Source organism: Dendrobates tinctorius, unplaced genomic scaffold, assembly GCF_039654945.1.
Source record: "Dendrobates tinctorius isolate UK_male_01 unplaced genomic scaffold, ASM3965494v1 ptg000230l, whole genome shotgun sequence".
NCBI lineage: Eukaryota > Metazoa > Chordata > Amphibia > Anura > Dendrobatidae > Dendrobates > Dendrobates tinctorius.
Genome location: NW_027361897.1, coordinates 3,207,857 through 3,222,627, shown reverse-complemented (window position 1 = coordinate 3,222,627; position 14,771 = coordinate 3,207,857). Strand labels below are relative to the sequence as shown.

General features: G+C 41.6%; 2 protein-coding genes across 3 annotated transcripts; both read left to right on the top strand.

Annotated features, from left to right (window-relative positions):
• The first annotated feature begins 317 nt into the window (after positions 1-317).
• On the top strand, positions 318-7,005 carry LOC141059736 (microtubule-associated serine/threonine-protein kinase 3-like). The gene is made up of 6 exons (XM_073555873.1): positions 318-332; positions 547-648; positions 3,196-3,281; positions 4,532-4,740; positions 5,981-6,119; positions 6,204-7,005. The coding sequence occupies exons 1-6, from the start codon at positions 318-320 to the stop codon at positions 6,433-6,435; spliced, it is 783 nt and encodes a 260-aa protein (XP_073411974.1). The 3' UTR covers positions 6,436-7,005.
• Positions 7,006-7,123: 118 nt separating this feature from the next.
• LOC141059655 (uncharacterized) lies at positions 7,124-12,956 on the top strand. Of its 2 annotated transcripts, XM_073555738.1 has the most exons (8): positions 7,124-7,239; positions 7,390-7,490; positions 7,583-7,674; positions 8,082-8,152; positions 10,270-10,362; positions 10,623-10,712; positions 11,872-12,102; positions 12,329-12,956. In XM_073555738.1, the coding sequence occupies exons 1-8, from the start codon at positions 7,218-7,220 to the stop codon at positions 12,424-12,426; spliced, it is 798 nt and encodes a 265-aa protein (XP_073411839.1). In that variant the 5' UTR covers positions 7,124-7,217; the 3' UTR covers positions 12,427-12,956. The 2 variants fall into 2 exon arrangements, with proteins under 2 accessions (XP_073411839.1, XP_073411840.1); XM_073555739.1 differs by lacking the exon at positions 10,623-10,712 and having other exon boundaries at positions 12,329-12,955.
• The last annotated feature ends 1,815 nt before the right edge of the window (positions 12,957-14,771 follow it).

The window sequence follows — 14,771 nt, the reverse complement described above, 5'->3', positions numbered from 1 at the left end:
ATTATGACATCATGGAACAGAGTCTATTTATACAATGTACACAGTGTCACAGGTGTCATTATTTGACTCCATAGTTGGTAGACTGTGCGCACTTGCAGTTACTCACTATGATTGAATATCTTCTAGATAACCTTCAGGTAGACGCACTATGCGGGATTATTTCCGACAATAACCCCGACACTGCGCTTCTACCACCCGATGGCGTCCTCAGCTTCACTCACCGGCTGGTGATACGGCTGGTAAAGGACTGCCTGACCAAACACTACCAAGGTCATATAACCTCAGAGTATCTGAGTGATTTACTTCAGAACATCAGGATGTTACTGCAGCAGGTAAGTGGCGGATGCTCCGCACAAATCTTTTCCATAATAATAGATAATAATAGCGGGATAGAATTTTATTCTTTCCTCAATTATAAAAAAAGACAAATCTCCAAATATGGAGTCATTGTATCTGCAGACAGAGGAGCAAATGTCACATAAAATGGCAGCATCCTTTGTAACCTTCCTCACCTCAGGATTTTCATTTTTATTTCTTTTTTTATAGGCTGAAACAAGATTTCAACATGGCGATTTGTCTTCTATTAAGGCACTCGCCCAAAAAGTCCTGTCTGCACTGGAATGCCCGGCCCGCTCATCGGAAAGCCTGGTAAGGACCCGTCTTCTTCTCTATCGCACTCCTTGTTTTTTCATCATCTCCAGATCACCAGTCAGATATCAGAAGATCTGGTGTTAGATCTTACAGGCCTCCCTGTCAGCTCCTGGCAGGCACAGCATATTTATGGCTGCTACTCCCTAATGTTCTCTCACCTGTGATGGCAGTCCTTATTCTGCAGATAGTATAGATGTATAAATGTAATATGAAAACGTACAAACACACCAAGTATATATAATAGTAATAGTGTAAATACACGTTAAATTGGTGTTATGGTAGATAAGTGCAAGCGTGCAGCCTGGTCCCCACCTGGGGCTCATTATTCTGTATGGAGCAATATATGTGGTGCTCATAATACTGTATGGAGCATTATTTGGGGCTCATTATTCTGTATGGAGCAATATATGTGGTGCCCATAATACTGTATGGAGCAATATATGGGGCTCATTATTCTGCATTGAGCATTATATGGGGCTCATTATACTGTATGGAGCATTATATGGGGCTCATTATACTGTGTGGAGCACTATATGGGGCTCATTATACTGTAAGGAGCAATATATGGGGCTCATTATTCTGTATGGAGCACTATATGGGGCTCATTATTCTGTATGGAGCACTATATGGGGCTCATTATTCTGTATGGAGCACTACAGTATATGGGGCCCACAATACTGTATGGAGGACTATACTGTCCGGTTTCTGAGCTATTGATGTCACTCACGTAATGTAAGAAGTGAAATCTTTGGCATTGTACTATCCCTACATTTCTCTGCCATATCTGTGCATCATGAATTGTGGTATGTGTTAAAGTGGACAACTGAGACTCTTTCACCCAGGGCATCCGAAAATGGGGAACCAGCCCTGTACTCATGATATAAGGTGCGCAGGTAACATGGCTCTGGGGTCACGGTGCAGAGAAGTCGAAGTTTACACTGTACGTTTGATATTTGAGTCTTAATTTATCTAAATCCTCCTAAATGAGAGAATTATAAAAGTTATCAACATGGCGCATTATCTGTATAGTTTCGATTGCTGCATCTGTAAATGCTGGCTTAGTGCTTCCTGATTTATGCATTTGGTGATTTAGTGAAATCTTCTTTCAGCGCCTACATCATGCTGCTCTTAGATTACATATAAAAAAAACCTGCTGACAGATTTACTTTAAATTTTCATCTGTGATTTCCCGTACTGTTCAACATTGTACAATGATTCCATTGAATGGAGAATCCCCCCTTAACACCCTAATGATCTATGACATGCTATGTCCTTGGCACATGAGAACTCATCTGATCAGCTGTCATGTGCCCCTAACAGCCGAGGGTGGAATCGCAATCCACCCGCAGCTGCTAACCTGTTAAATGCCACTGTCAAACTCAGACAGCAGCATTTAAATGACTGCACCAGAAGCACATCTTAGCTCCGCCCATTGGCGCCCGTGTCACACGACTGCTGAGGGGTCAGCACTCATAGCAGATCAGCATTTTTTGCTACACATAGTCCTGCTGAAGCCCTGCTATGTGTAACACAAGCGATCAGAAGATCGCAGCTTCTAGGCTACCATGGAGACTATTGAAGCAAGTAAAATGTGAGAAAAAAAGTTTTAAAAAAAATGTAATATAAAATTTCAACTTACCCCCTTTTCCCCCGTTCAAAACAAAACAATAAAAAAATAAGGAAACACCCGATCTATCAAATACAAAAAGAATTAATCCGGTAAATTGTAAAACGAGAAAAAATATCAAAACTCCAGAATTACCATTCTTTGGTCGCTGCAACATTGCAATAAATGCAATACCGGGAAATCAAAACATCGTATCTATCTAAAAATGTTATCAATAAAAACGTCAGCTCGGCCTGCAAGAAATAAGCCCTCACCCAGCCCCAGATAATGAAAAATGGAGACACTATGAGATTCAGAAAATGGCGCCATTGCTTTGTTTATATTTTGACAAAGTTTGGATCTTTTTTCACAACTTAAGTAAAACAAGAACCTAGACATGTTTGGTGTCTGAGAGCCGGTAATGACCTGGAGAATCAGAATGGCAGGTCAGTTCTAGCATTTAGGGAAGGGGGTAAAAAAAAACAATTGTGAGATTACACTTTTCTGCAATTTCACCGCCCTTAGCATTTTTATCCTGTTTTTCAGTACAGGATATGGTAAAAGCAATGGTGTAATTCAAAGGAAAAACTTGTCTCACAAAAAAAAACCCCAAGCCCTCACTTGGCCATATTGACCGAAAAATATCAAAGTAGATTTGAAAGCTTGATTCTGGTATGAGGTATTTTACTATGGAAATGAAAACTTAGGCTCTGGGAAGAAGGGGAGCAAAAAATGGAAACGCAAAAATGGAAATACCCCTGTTCCTTAAGGGGTTAAATGACATCCGTATCTGCGGAGCGTTCTGCTTGTATTGTATCTACATTCAATCGCTGTAAATCAGCTGGGACATAGTATAGGAGGAAGACGTTTTTGTATCTGGAGCTTTTTCCTTGCAGCTTTTTTATCTGAATATCATTTCTTATTTTTTTTTTTTATAGGGAGCGATCGAATCATTGATCCCAGCGAGAAAGCCGCATATAAGCGACTTTGAAACATCCAAACTGATCGGCGCTGGAGCTTTCGGGTAAGATTTCTGCTGGTATAGTCCACATTTCTCAGGGTTCCCTATGACAACACTTCTGCCTCTGTGCTCTGCCATTCAGTGTTATCATAGGGAAATGATCGGAGTCCACATCACTGTTCACATCTAATTCTCACTATTCAGCTCATTTATAGACAGCGGAGCATACTGACCTATAACAGGTGACACTGGAAGGACCTGTGCACACATTGCAGACTTGTCACTTTTTTTCGTGCTTTTTCTGCTCAGATTTGTTACAAAACCTGAGGGATTTCATGATGCCAGAAAAGTGACTGAGATTCCTGAAGTCTCATGCACACGATGCCTGGATTTCCATTTAAATCTGCAGCATGTCAATTCCTTCAGCATTTTTTCTGCAGATTTCACATATAATAATGAGTGGGGGAAAATCTGCGACAAAAACGCAGGTAAAAAATGTATCAAAAAGGGGCCAAAAATGCTCTTATTTGACGCATCATTTTTCCTGCTTAGAAATGCAGATATGGTCTAAAAACTCCTGCTGCAAATACTCAATATGGGCACATACCCTTATGGAAAGGGATTAAAATAATACATTACACTCACTTGTCCTAGACCCATCTGTTCTTATGTTGCCGCCTCCACCAGAGCTTCCTCCTCAGCAGACTTTGGTTTTTTGGCCTCCATTATGGAGCTGATAAGGGTAATTGGCTACACATGGTCACGTGAGGACACGATATTGACGTCAATGACATCTGCACCCATCACCCTCCACCATGACCACGTGAGTCCAATCACTAGCCTCAGCACCAGAAGGGGGCGCCAGAAACACCAAGACTGGCACGGGGGATAGAGACCTGCAGTGATGGACAGGTGGGTAGAATGGGTTCCATTATTATTTAATTACGTCCATCCCCTCCATTTATTATGCCTTAGGGTGAGGGAGGAGCAGAATAAACGTCTTACAGCAATTAGAGGAAATTCAATTTGGACTAAATTTTCCGTGGACAGAATCCTATCTTCTGGTCAATTACAGAGAATCTGCTCAAGAAGATTCTCTCTCCTCTAGTGTGACTTGTGTGCGGCTCCGACAGACATGGCATTGTGCAGAGCTCCATAGCTGATCTACGTAGTGCTAGTATATTAATTTCTAGAATTGTATTTCTAGTGACAGACGGACTTCAACAAATTAGTACAGAAGATCATATAATGACTTCTGTAGATGGACTCTTAATAAGGATTGATTACTCACCATGGATTGTCTTTTTCTCCAGGTCTGTCCACTTAGTGCGCCATAAAGAATTGCACCAGATCTTTGCAATGAAGACAATGGAAAAGCGGAACCTGGATACTCCAAAAAAGGTGGAATTGGCTTTTCTGGAGAGGGACATCTTAACATTCGCTGATTGTCCCTTTGTGGTCTCCATGCTCTGCTCCTTTCCAACTAAACATCACCTCTGTATGGTCATGGAGTATGTAGAAGGTAGGACATGTGCATTATTTTATAGTCAATCAATGTCTGCTTACATCTTATCATATAATTAGGATTTGTCCAGGTGGTTTGGTTCCATCACCACAACACATTTACTACAGGTTATATATTACTTAGCTGCCAGGAATCCATTTATCAGTGTGTAGGGGTACTATGGGGCCCATGATTCAAAGGGGACCAGGCGCCACTTGACATTGGGCCACATCACTCCTCCTATCATCACAATTTAAGCTTAGATGCATCCTCAGAATGAGAATACTGATGAACAGAATGGTCCATAAGGAAGCCAAAAGCCCCCCGATCCACCATTCAGCCCGCAGTTGTGAGACTGTGGTCTGAGACTTCGTACACTGTAGGTGCAAAGTAGTCACAGCATCCCGCCTGTAATGTGGAGTCTCAGTACTCACACTGTACTGACCAGAGCAGTGTGCCATGGGAATGGGGCGAGGTGAATAGTGCTGCTTTTTTTAATTTCAGCATTTGTGGGGGCCATTATACTGATTGGGTGGCTGTGGGGGGCACAGTACTGTGTGAGAGGCTATGGGAGGCTGCTAATGCCCCCATATTGACTTGTCGACTGTAAATGTCCCTGTACTGAGTGGGGTCTTCATACTGAGTGGAGTGTTGTGGGGGTCCGTATTCTGTGTGGGGGTCCTCATTCTGTGTTAGGGTCCGAATTATGTGTGAGAGGCTGTAGGGGCCATTATACTGAGTGGGGATATTTGGAGGCCTTTATATTGTGTGAGGGTCTGTTTGGGACATTATACTGAGTATAGGGACTGTGGGCGCCATCATACTGAGTGGGGGCACCATACTGACACTGTATATGTGGGGTGATAAAGTAGGCAGGAGGATTCACTGTGGGATACCATACTCAATGTGTGTGGGTGGGGGCACTTTTGAGGGCATCATACTTTGAAATGGCTTTGATGGGACTTCGATAGATAGATATCAATTATTTTTGGTATATTACTGTCTGTGTGATCTCCCCTGTATGTCCACACTGAGCATGTCAGTATCTGCAGTATGTTCAGCTGTAGACAAGATGTGATATCACTTTGTCATTAGTTACCTGGAACACATTACACCACTACTTTAGTCTAATATTATGTGCACTATTCATTATATCTGTATATATTCTTTCCTGCCAAATCTCTGCTCACGTCTCATTATACATCACAGTGATCTGCTTTATAAACCCCTCACCGGTCATATTTCTTTTTTTCTACAGGTGGAGACTGTCAGACCCTATTAGACACAAGGCGTCGTTTACCTGTCCCCTTGGCTCGCTTGTACTTTGCAGAAGCGGTTGTTGCTGTAGAATACTTGCACAGCTATGGGGTGGTGCACAGAGACCTGAAGCCACAGAAGTAAGTGCCCCCTGCAATATAATAAAGAGCGTTATCATTTATTATCATATAGTCTGTAAGGTTAAAACCATTTTTCTTTCACAGCCTCCTGATAATATCTTCCGGACACATTAAAGTTGCTGATTTTGGAATTTCAAAAGTTGGTGTCATGATACCAAAAACCAACACCTACAAGCAATTAGCAAAGAACATCAGCAGAGAGTTCCAGGACCATGAGGTTGGCAAAACTTACAGAAATGCAGCTTGTTCTTTACTAATCTCATCACACTGTTGCTTCTTCTCTGCATTCTCCATTTCTAGAGAACTTTTCCGCTGATATTTTATCTTCTGTCATTGTGTTTTTATGGTGAGAACTTGTCATAATAATGGTATCATCAATCTCATCTCCTTCTTCTGTTGGTTTCCAGGTCTGTGGCACCCCATATTATATAGCCCCAGAGATCATCCTGAAAGAACACTATGGAAGACCTGTTGACTGGTGGTCAATGGGGATCATACTATATCAATTTCTTGTGGGATTTCTTCCATTTTATGGGAAATCTGAAGATGAGATTTTTAAAAATATTGTTGATGGAAAGTGGAATAATCCAATCATTGCTTTGATTGGTTACAATGGTTTTACTTATTTCCTTAGTTTTATCTTACAGTCCAGATGTTTTACTTTCTGTATATTTCTATATAACAGGAGACGTACATTGGAATCGTAATCCCGTTCCTCCCTTTGATGCTCGGTGCCTCATCACTGAATTGCTCAGAAAAAATCCTGCACATAGACTTGGGACAGGTAAAAATTTGCTTATTACAGATAGGACAAATTGCTCTATGAAAATCAGCATTTCTCTACCAGCTCATCTATTTCTAAATCTTCACAATGTGACTTTCAGTAAATTTCCTTCATGTTTGCTCAGAAATGTCATTAGCTCAGATTAAGTTAATCAGTTCAGATATGGAACAGTCTCTGACAATATCCGCAACACTTTTGTTTTGTATTTTCCAGCAGGAGCATTTGAGATCAAGGGTCATCCATTCCTGACTAGCTTAGGCTTTCACAACCTTCTAAGTCAGAAGCCAAAGTATGTTCCTCAGCTTAGGTCAAACATGGACACAAGCTTCTCTATCAGTAAGTAGAAAGAGACGTCATCCAGACTAAGCAGCTGTTTGCCTCGTCTACCATAGTTTGATACAATCGGTTCCCATTAATATTACGGATTAATGATGACTGTGTTATATTGACAACCTCTAATAATACTTCATTACATATGTCTTGTAGATCACTCTGATATAAACAAATATCTGGTCTCAGAGGATGAGGAGGACAATGAGAGCTTTAACTTCCCAAATTTTACATCTTCTTCTGAATGGCTTTCTAAAGTATGAGAATAACAAATCCAACGTAAATGTAAAAAAAAATACATCTAAAAGTAAAAAAAAGTATTTCATATCTTCTTGTTGTCCGTATTTAGCTCTGTACCACCGATACCAGGTGGATGAATAATGAGGATCCCAAGTCCCCTCCAGAGTTTACTCCAGAATCCAGCAGAGACATCTCAGAAATGTAAGTAGATTATAAGGTCATTACTTGGAGTTCCAGGCTGCTATATGTGCACAACTCCAAATTTAGGACATAGATACCATAGTATCAAATACAGCATCCATCGCCCCATTATTAGCAGTCATTGCACTTTTGGCTTCAGAAACTGTTGATGGTAACATACCATAATTGCAGGCAGTCATGCTCTTTTAGTGCTGCCCACACAGTAGGAGAGAAGTACTACTACATGCCAACCATTCTTTATAGTTGTTTTTCGCTCTTCTCTATAGAAGGTACTTTTGAGCAGGAAACCTTCCCCACTATATCTGTCATATGTCCCAATAAGCCTTATAGTTGGTGTTAATCTAGTGAGACAACCCCTTTTATATTGCATTTACTTGTGATTTACATGTTTTTGTTCTTCCAAACAGGCAGAAAGAATCTTTTGCATCTATTATGGATGATACTTTTACCAGTTTGCCATCCTCGTCCTCATTGTCAGGTATGTACATGTCTATACAGCACAACAAATGAGAATGTTGACTACAAGTCTCAAATATTTCCACATGGTTTTTCTGTAATTGGTCTCCTATGTTGTCCATGTGTCATGGATCCCAATAATGTTGCCCATAGGCCCATATATTTCAATAATAATGTACAGCTTTCCAATATTACCAGATCATTCCTCTGGAGCAGATGTTACCTGTCAGTGATGGGATTGTCACATGTATGATGGTTGACAATGATCGCTGACTTCTGTATGATAACATTCATCTGCCGTTTGCGCACAATAGTATCATGTAATAAGGAGTCCCTTTACTTACATTGCACTGATAAACAGTGATTTTGGTGCCAACGATGTCTTAACGTTTTTATATTAAGTTTATTGGGCTGAATAAAAATATTACTTTGATTTTCCAGATTGGCAATAGTTTTTGAAATATTTAACAATTAATTACAATAGAATTCTAGCCTAAAAAAATGGCTTTTAAAGCATTGGAAGCCTACAAATTGAAATATAAAATAATTGCATAGGATATATCATTACCTAAGACGCTGTTAAAGAGTCAAAAGACCGACCAAAAGCCATTGCCTTTGTTATCACACACAAGTCGCATTGGGGGAAATCATTATTTTCATTGATGAATTATTGTCACGCTGTGACGGTTTTCGGCAACTAAAGGGGGCCTCAAACTGTCCCTGGAACTGGGACCTCAACTATTCCTGTCCCAGGGGTACTCTGGAAGGTAGAGAGGCCCGAGTCTCTACAAGCCTAGAAATGGTCGTTAACCTCTTCAGCACCAAAGGAAACTAAATCCATTTATTATGGGACATAAACATATGGATGATCTGCGATTTACAATACAGAGTGATCTTCTAACCCCAGATCTCCCAGGAGGACGTGACACACTCGTTATAATTATCTCAAAAACTACAACCAAACCAGCAAAAGTAATGGTGATCCCCAGACCTTCAGGAGAGGAAAACATGGCATTACCCTATTTGTTATATTTCCCCCTCCTGAATGGGGTTAAATGGTGGGAAAATATCTTTCTCTCTTTTTGCCATGGTATGTACTCACAAGTGCTTTGCAGGTGGTTGGCTAGCAAACCTGGCCAGTCAGGGGACCATAGCAGGGGAAGGATAGGTTTCCTTCCATGTGAACAGTCTCTGATTGGTGTTTGTATTTGTAAGGAGTTGTAAAAATATATCGTTATGCACGTCCCTTTTACTATATATATAATGTATGTACGTATTATTTACCAATATGTCTAGTGTAAGAATGCTGCTATGTATATAATGATATTTATATATTTGCTGTTACGTGTATTTAGTGTAAAGGGAGAGTGCAGTACTAAACTTAGAACACTAGAGGGGGCATTATAGTTTAGTAGTAAGAGATATAGGAACATAGCTTGGTAAATAGTTATATGTAGGAGGGGGATAAGACAGGGCTCATTTTGTACCAACGCGGAACAAGGAATCCTCAAGAAACGTACTGAGGACCCCGATGGTGCAGAGGAAGGAGCTACAGGTACACAGAATGATGGACAGTGTGCTTATGTGATGGGAGGTCAGGGTGCACTAATACAAATATTGGCAGCCATGACTACCACCCAGTACCACCCTCACATATTAGTAAATAAAAATGGAGAGGGGGATAAAAGGGGTCCATGTCCGACCTTCCGTGTTTTGCTAGCAGAAGTCCTGCCCCACCCTTCATTTTGTCATGGCCTTAGGGTTAGTCATTCAGGGATCTGAATAAACAGGAAGTTGGGATTAATGGGCTTGAGCCTTTTGGCCAAGCTGTGGGGATGGGTTAAAGTTTTTGAGTATAATAAGTTACAAAATTCTTTGGTGGCCATGTTTTATCAGTAAGTCACTGTGTCATAGTCGTATTATTTTATGCGCTGTGTAGGTATTGGGATTAAGTTATATTGTGTAATGCCGTGAGACTTATTAATTCGGCACCCTCAAAATACACTAAATCCATTGAAAAAACCTTGACCCCTGAAAAAAAAAAAGTTTTTTGTACATTTGTGTTACAAGCAGATACACAGCAGATGCTAAAAGAATATTCTGTTACTGAGAGATTTTTTTTTTTTACTTACTGATCAGAAAATGAAGGTCACAAGGAAAGAAAATCTTCAATTTATTTGAGTATAGAGCAACCAAACTCAGAAAATGAAGAAATGGGAGAAAAGAGACAAGGTAGGTGTGAGGATCAGCTCTATGTTGTTTGGTGTCAGGCAGTGAGAGTAATTCATGTGGAGCAGATGACATCTGTCAGTGATGGGATTGTCACATGTATGATGGCTGACAATGATCCCTGACCTCTGTATAAGATTTCTCTGACATCCGGCCACAGTGACCGCACAGTAGTATCATGTAACATGGAGTCCCATCACTTACATTATAGATACAAGGCAGATCCTATAAGAATACATGATTTTTTTTTACTTTCTGATCAGAAATTCCAGCTCCCAAAACGAAATCTACAATATATTTGAGTGTAGAACAAGAATACTCAAAACATGAAGAAAAGGATGAAAAGAGGCAAGGTAGGTGTGAGGATCAGCTCCATGTTGTGTGATATCAGTCAGTAAGAATAATTCATGTGGAGCAGATGTTATTAGGCAGACCCATGGATGTTCGGGTCCCTGGGTTTTGGCTGAACTTTATAAAAAAAAAGTTTGGTTTAGTACCAGAATAGTACCCGAACATGATGCCTAACCCGCATGATTTGAAACCCATTCACGTGAATGGGGAGCCCAAACATCCCGCGGTTCCCATTCTGTCTTATTTATGACAGCATGGGAAACCGGCTCTTACTGGTGGTAACCATACTGAAGTCATCGCCAGTCAGAGCCCAGGGCATTGCTGACACCACCAGTCAGAACCCAGGGCATTGCTGACACTGCCAGTTAGAGCCCAGGGCATTGCTGACACCGCCAGTCAGAGCCCAGGGCATTGCTGACTGCAGTGGGTTTCCACGCTGTCACAGGACAGCGTGTGAACGTGCAGCTGTTACCGGCGGTGAAAAGGTTGCCATCGGTCAGGCGTCAGCTGATAACTACTGCTGTCATAGTGTTGCCTACTCTCGCTGATAGCAGTGAGAGCAGGCATTGCTGATGATAGTATTCACCAGCCGGTGCCTGTATCAGCCAGAACACAATGACAGTAGAGTGTGAATCCGGCTGCTGCGACGAGCGCTGATGTTAGTAACCTTATCGTTGTGGGACATGGGATCGATTTGCAGTGGATTATTTTATTTTTTAAAGGTAAAAAAATGGGTAAAAGAGGGTTGGCAAGTGATTTTTACAATTAAAGGACTTTGCATCTAATGGATGCACTTTTTTGGGGCAGACGCTGGCTGCTTTTTTTAGGCTAGGGAGGGGCAAATATCCATGGACTTTCCCAGCCTGAGAATACCAGCCCCCAGCTGTCTGCTTTACATTGGCTGACTATCAGAAAAAGGGGTGACCCCTGCCATTTTTAAAAAAAATAATTTATTTAAATAAAAAAAAGTCGGGGGCGGGGAGGCGATGATCATAAATGATCCCTAACCTCTTTAGGAATAAGATTCCTCTTATGTTCGGCCACAGTGACTGCACAATTGTAACATGTAATAAGTCATCCCTTTACTTACCTTATAGATACAAAGTAGAAACTATAAGAATACATTGTTACTGATGTTTTGTTTTTTTCCATTCTGATCAGAAAATGAAGCTCATGAGGACAGAAAATCTTCCATATATTTGAGTATAGAGCGAGAAACCTCAGAAAGAGAAAATGAAGCTCACGAGGACAGAAAATGTTCCATATATTTGATTATAGACCAACAAACCTCACAAAGAGAAAATGAAGCTCATGAGGACATAAATTCTTCGATACATTTGAGTATAGACCAACAAAACTCAAAAAATGAAGACAAGAAGGGAAAGAAACGACGTAAGTGTGAGAATCAGCTGCATGTTGTGTGATGTCAGCCAGTGAGAATAATTCATGTGAAGATGACATCTGTCAGTGATGGGATTGTCACATGTATGATGGCTGACAATGATCCCTGACCTCTGTATGATAAGATTCCTCTGCCATTCGGCCACAGTGACCGCACAGTAGTATCATGTAATATGGAGTCCCATGACTTACATTATATTTACTTCTCTTCTCATAGGTTCCCGCTTCCGCCGGATCTTATCATCCTGCCGGCGTGGATTATCCAGGGTTGCTCGCGCATTTGCGTGTTGTACCTGTCGCCCCAGCACCATCTAAAAGACTCGAAACCTCCACATCTAACGCCCTGAAGTACAGCAGACACACCATCACTGCTGGAAGGACCTTCACCATCTACCTGTGGCCTTCTTACGGTTACATCTTTACCCGGACAAGTTTTGCCTCTGTCACCAGGCTCCGCGGTATTCATACTGCCCGCCTGACTTGGCTTTTACTGATCACCTGGTATCTGACCCTGGCTTTCTTCCTGACTACGATTTTGACTATTGATAATGTTCCTGGTTTTGTTCATCCCTTAACCTCCTATCCTATTATTAATAAAAAAAAAAATAACTAAAAGCCATTACAGTTGCTCTGATTCCTTTTCATCTTGAACTCACAACTAATTGTAAGTCGCTAATTGCACTAAATGTCACTAAATGCATTTGTCATTATTCTGACTGCAGCAGTCAGGCTCATATTTCTGTCCAGCAGCTACACCAATGCTTCCACACAGTACCAGTCATTGCACTCTCCCACAAAGCTCTCCACAGTGCTGCACTGTCCTACAACTCCCCCATTTGTCACTTTACTACCATATCAACACTCCAACACTAGCATCCTCCATAATCGGGTTCTCCCACGACTTTTTCTGTGCTGCACCAGCTCTCAGGAGTGCACTACTCCAGACAATCAGGTTCATTTCCACTGTCTATGGATTTAAGTGTGCAGTAAATACAGATAATTTTAGGCAGGACTAATAAGTCATCACAGTAATCTCAGTTTTGCCCACTGCACTCAGTAGCACTCAATATCTGCCGTGGTGTAGTGACCACTGTGTCCGCTAGGGGGCGCTGTGTGGATGCCCGAGGACAGAGGATGAATGGCAGAGTCATGAGTGACCAATATGTATCTCAAGGTGGGTGGCCTTGAGATGGAGACTGATGTGTGTATTGATCAGCAGTGATATTGTTGAGGTGTTGTTTCAATGTGTCAGGGAGAAGTCTCCAGGTAACTGGGGAGACGGGCGGACCAAGTTACCTAAAAACCCACCCAGGGGGTGTGTTTAGTACACTACAGGTAGTCCTCGACTTACGACGTTGATCCGTTCTTACGCGGCGTCGTAAACCGAATTTCGACGTAAGTCGGACCATACGTTCATACAGTACTGTACCTTAATAACAGTACAGTACGGCAAACACTTAGCCTATCCAAACACCTATCCTAACACAGTACCTTACATAATTATCAATAAACATAGGTACAGTAAAATACTGTGCAGTACAGTACGTTTATTGAAATACTGTACTCTAAGTGCTGTAACAGTAATAAACAGTGTACAGTACTGTAATAAACAAAGATAACAATTGCAAAGAGAGAACAGGCTTATTGGGAGGAAGCTGCAAAAGGTGCTGGAGGTACAGGATCTGTTGCAGGATCTATTGCAGGTCTCTCTACCTTCTTGAAGTACTGCTGCAGATAAGTTTGGAAGGAGACCATCTTCTTCTCCTCCAAGATCTCCTTGTAACACCTAAGGGAATCCATGACTCCTCTGGCAATCCTAGTGTACCTTTCCATGTTGGGATCCTCAGCCTCAAACCTTGACAACCCTTCCTCTATCAGGGTAAAACCTCCTGCCAAGCCCTGCCTTGTAAATCTCTTAGGTTCTGGGGTTGGTATGTCTTCCTCTTCCACTATCATCTGCTTCTCCAGTTGAATAAGGTCCTCAGCAGATAACTCCTCTCCATGAGATGCCAGTAGCTCTGTGACATCATCCTCCTCTACCTCCAGATTCATTGTCTTACTCATATCAACAACGTTCTTTATGACACTAGTCACTGACTCTTGGACCTCTGTGACATCATTCACAAACTGGGGACACAGTCTTTTCCACACATCATTCATACTGGTCTGCTTAACCTCATCCCAGGAATCAGCAATGTTATTCACAGCATCAAGGATGTTGTATGTTTTCCAAAAGTCCTTAAGAGTCAAGTCCTTATTCTTTTCAGTTGCTGCTAAAGCATTACCAATGACCCTTCAGAGGCAGTAGGCCTTGAATGTAGCAATGACTCCTTGGTCCATAGGCTGTATTAGGGCAGTGGTATTAGGTGGAAGGTAAACCACCTTGACATTAGGGTTAAAGTCATCCAGATGGGCAGGGTGTCCAGGGGCATTGTCCAGAATTAGCAACACCTCAAAGGGGATATCCTTGGAGGTACAATACCGCTCCACGCCTGGCACAAAATGGTTGGTGAACTAGTCATCAAACACTGCAAGTGTCACCCATGCCTTCCTATTAGACTTCCAGATGACTGGTAGTTGACCCTTCGAAATGCCCTTGAGTGCCCTTGGATTCTCAGCCTGATACACCAGCATGGGCTTCAGTTTGTAGTCGCCAGCAG

Coding starts and splice junctions, on each gene's coding strand:
- LOC141059736 (XM_073555873.1), top strand. Junction 649..3,195: donor CCCGCTCATCGGAAAGCCTG/GTAAGGACCCGT, acceptor TTTTTTTTATAG/GGAGCGATCGAATCATTGAT. Junction 3,282..4,531: donor ATCGGCGCTGGAGCTTTCGG/GTAAGATTTCTG, acceptor CTTTTTCTCCAG/GTCTGTCCACTTAGTGCGCC.
- LOC141059655 (XM_073555738.1), top strand. CDS start 7,218: ATGGACACAAGCTTCTCTATCA. Junction 8,153..10,269: donor ATCCTCGTCCTCATTGTCAG/GTATGTACATGT, acceptor CTTACTGATCAG/AAAATGAAGGTCACAAGGAA. Junction 12,103..12,328: donor CAAGAAGGGAAAGAAACGAC/GTAAGTGTGAGA, acceptor CTCTTCTCATAG/GTTCCCGCTTCCGCCGGATC.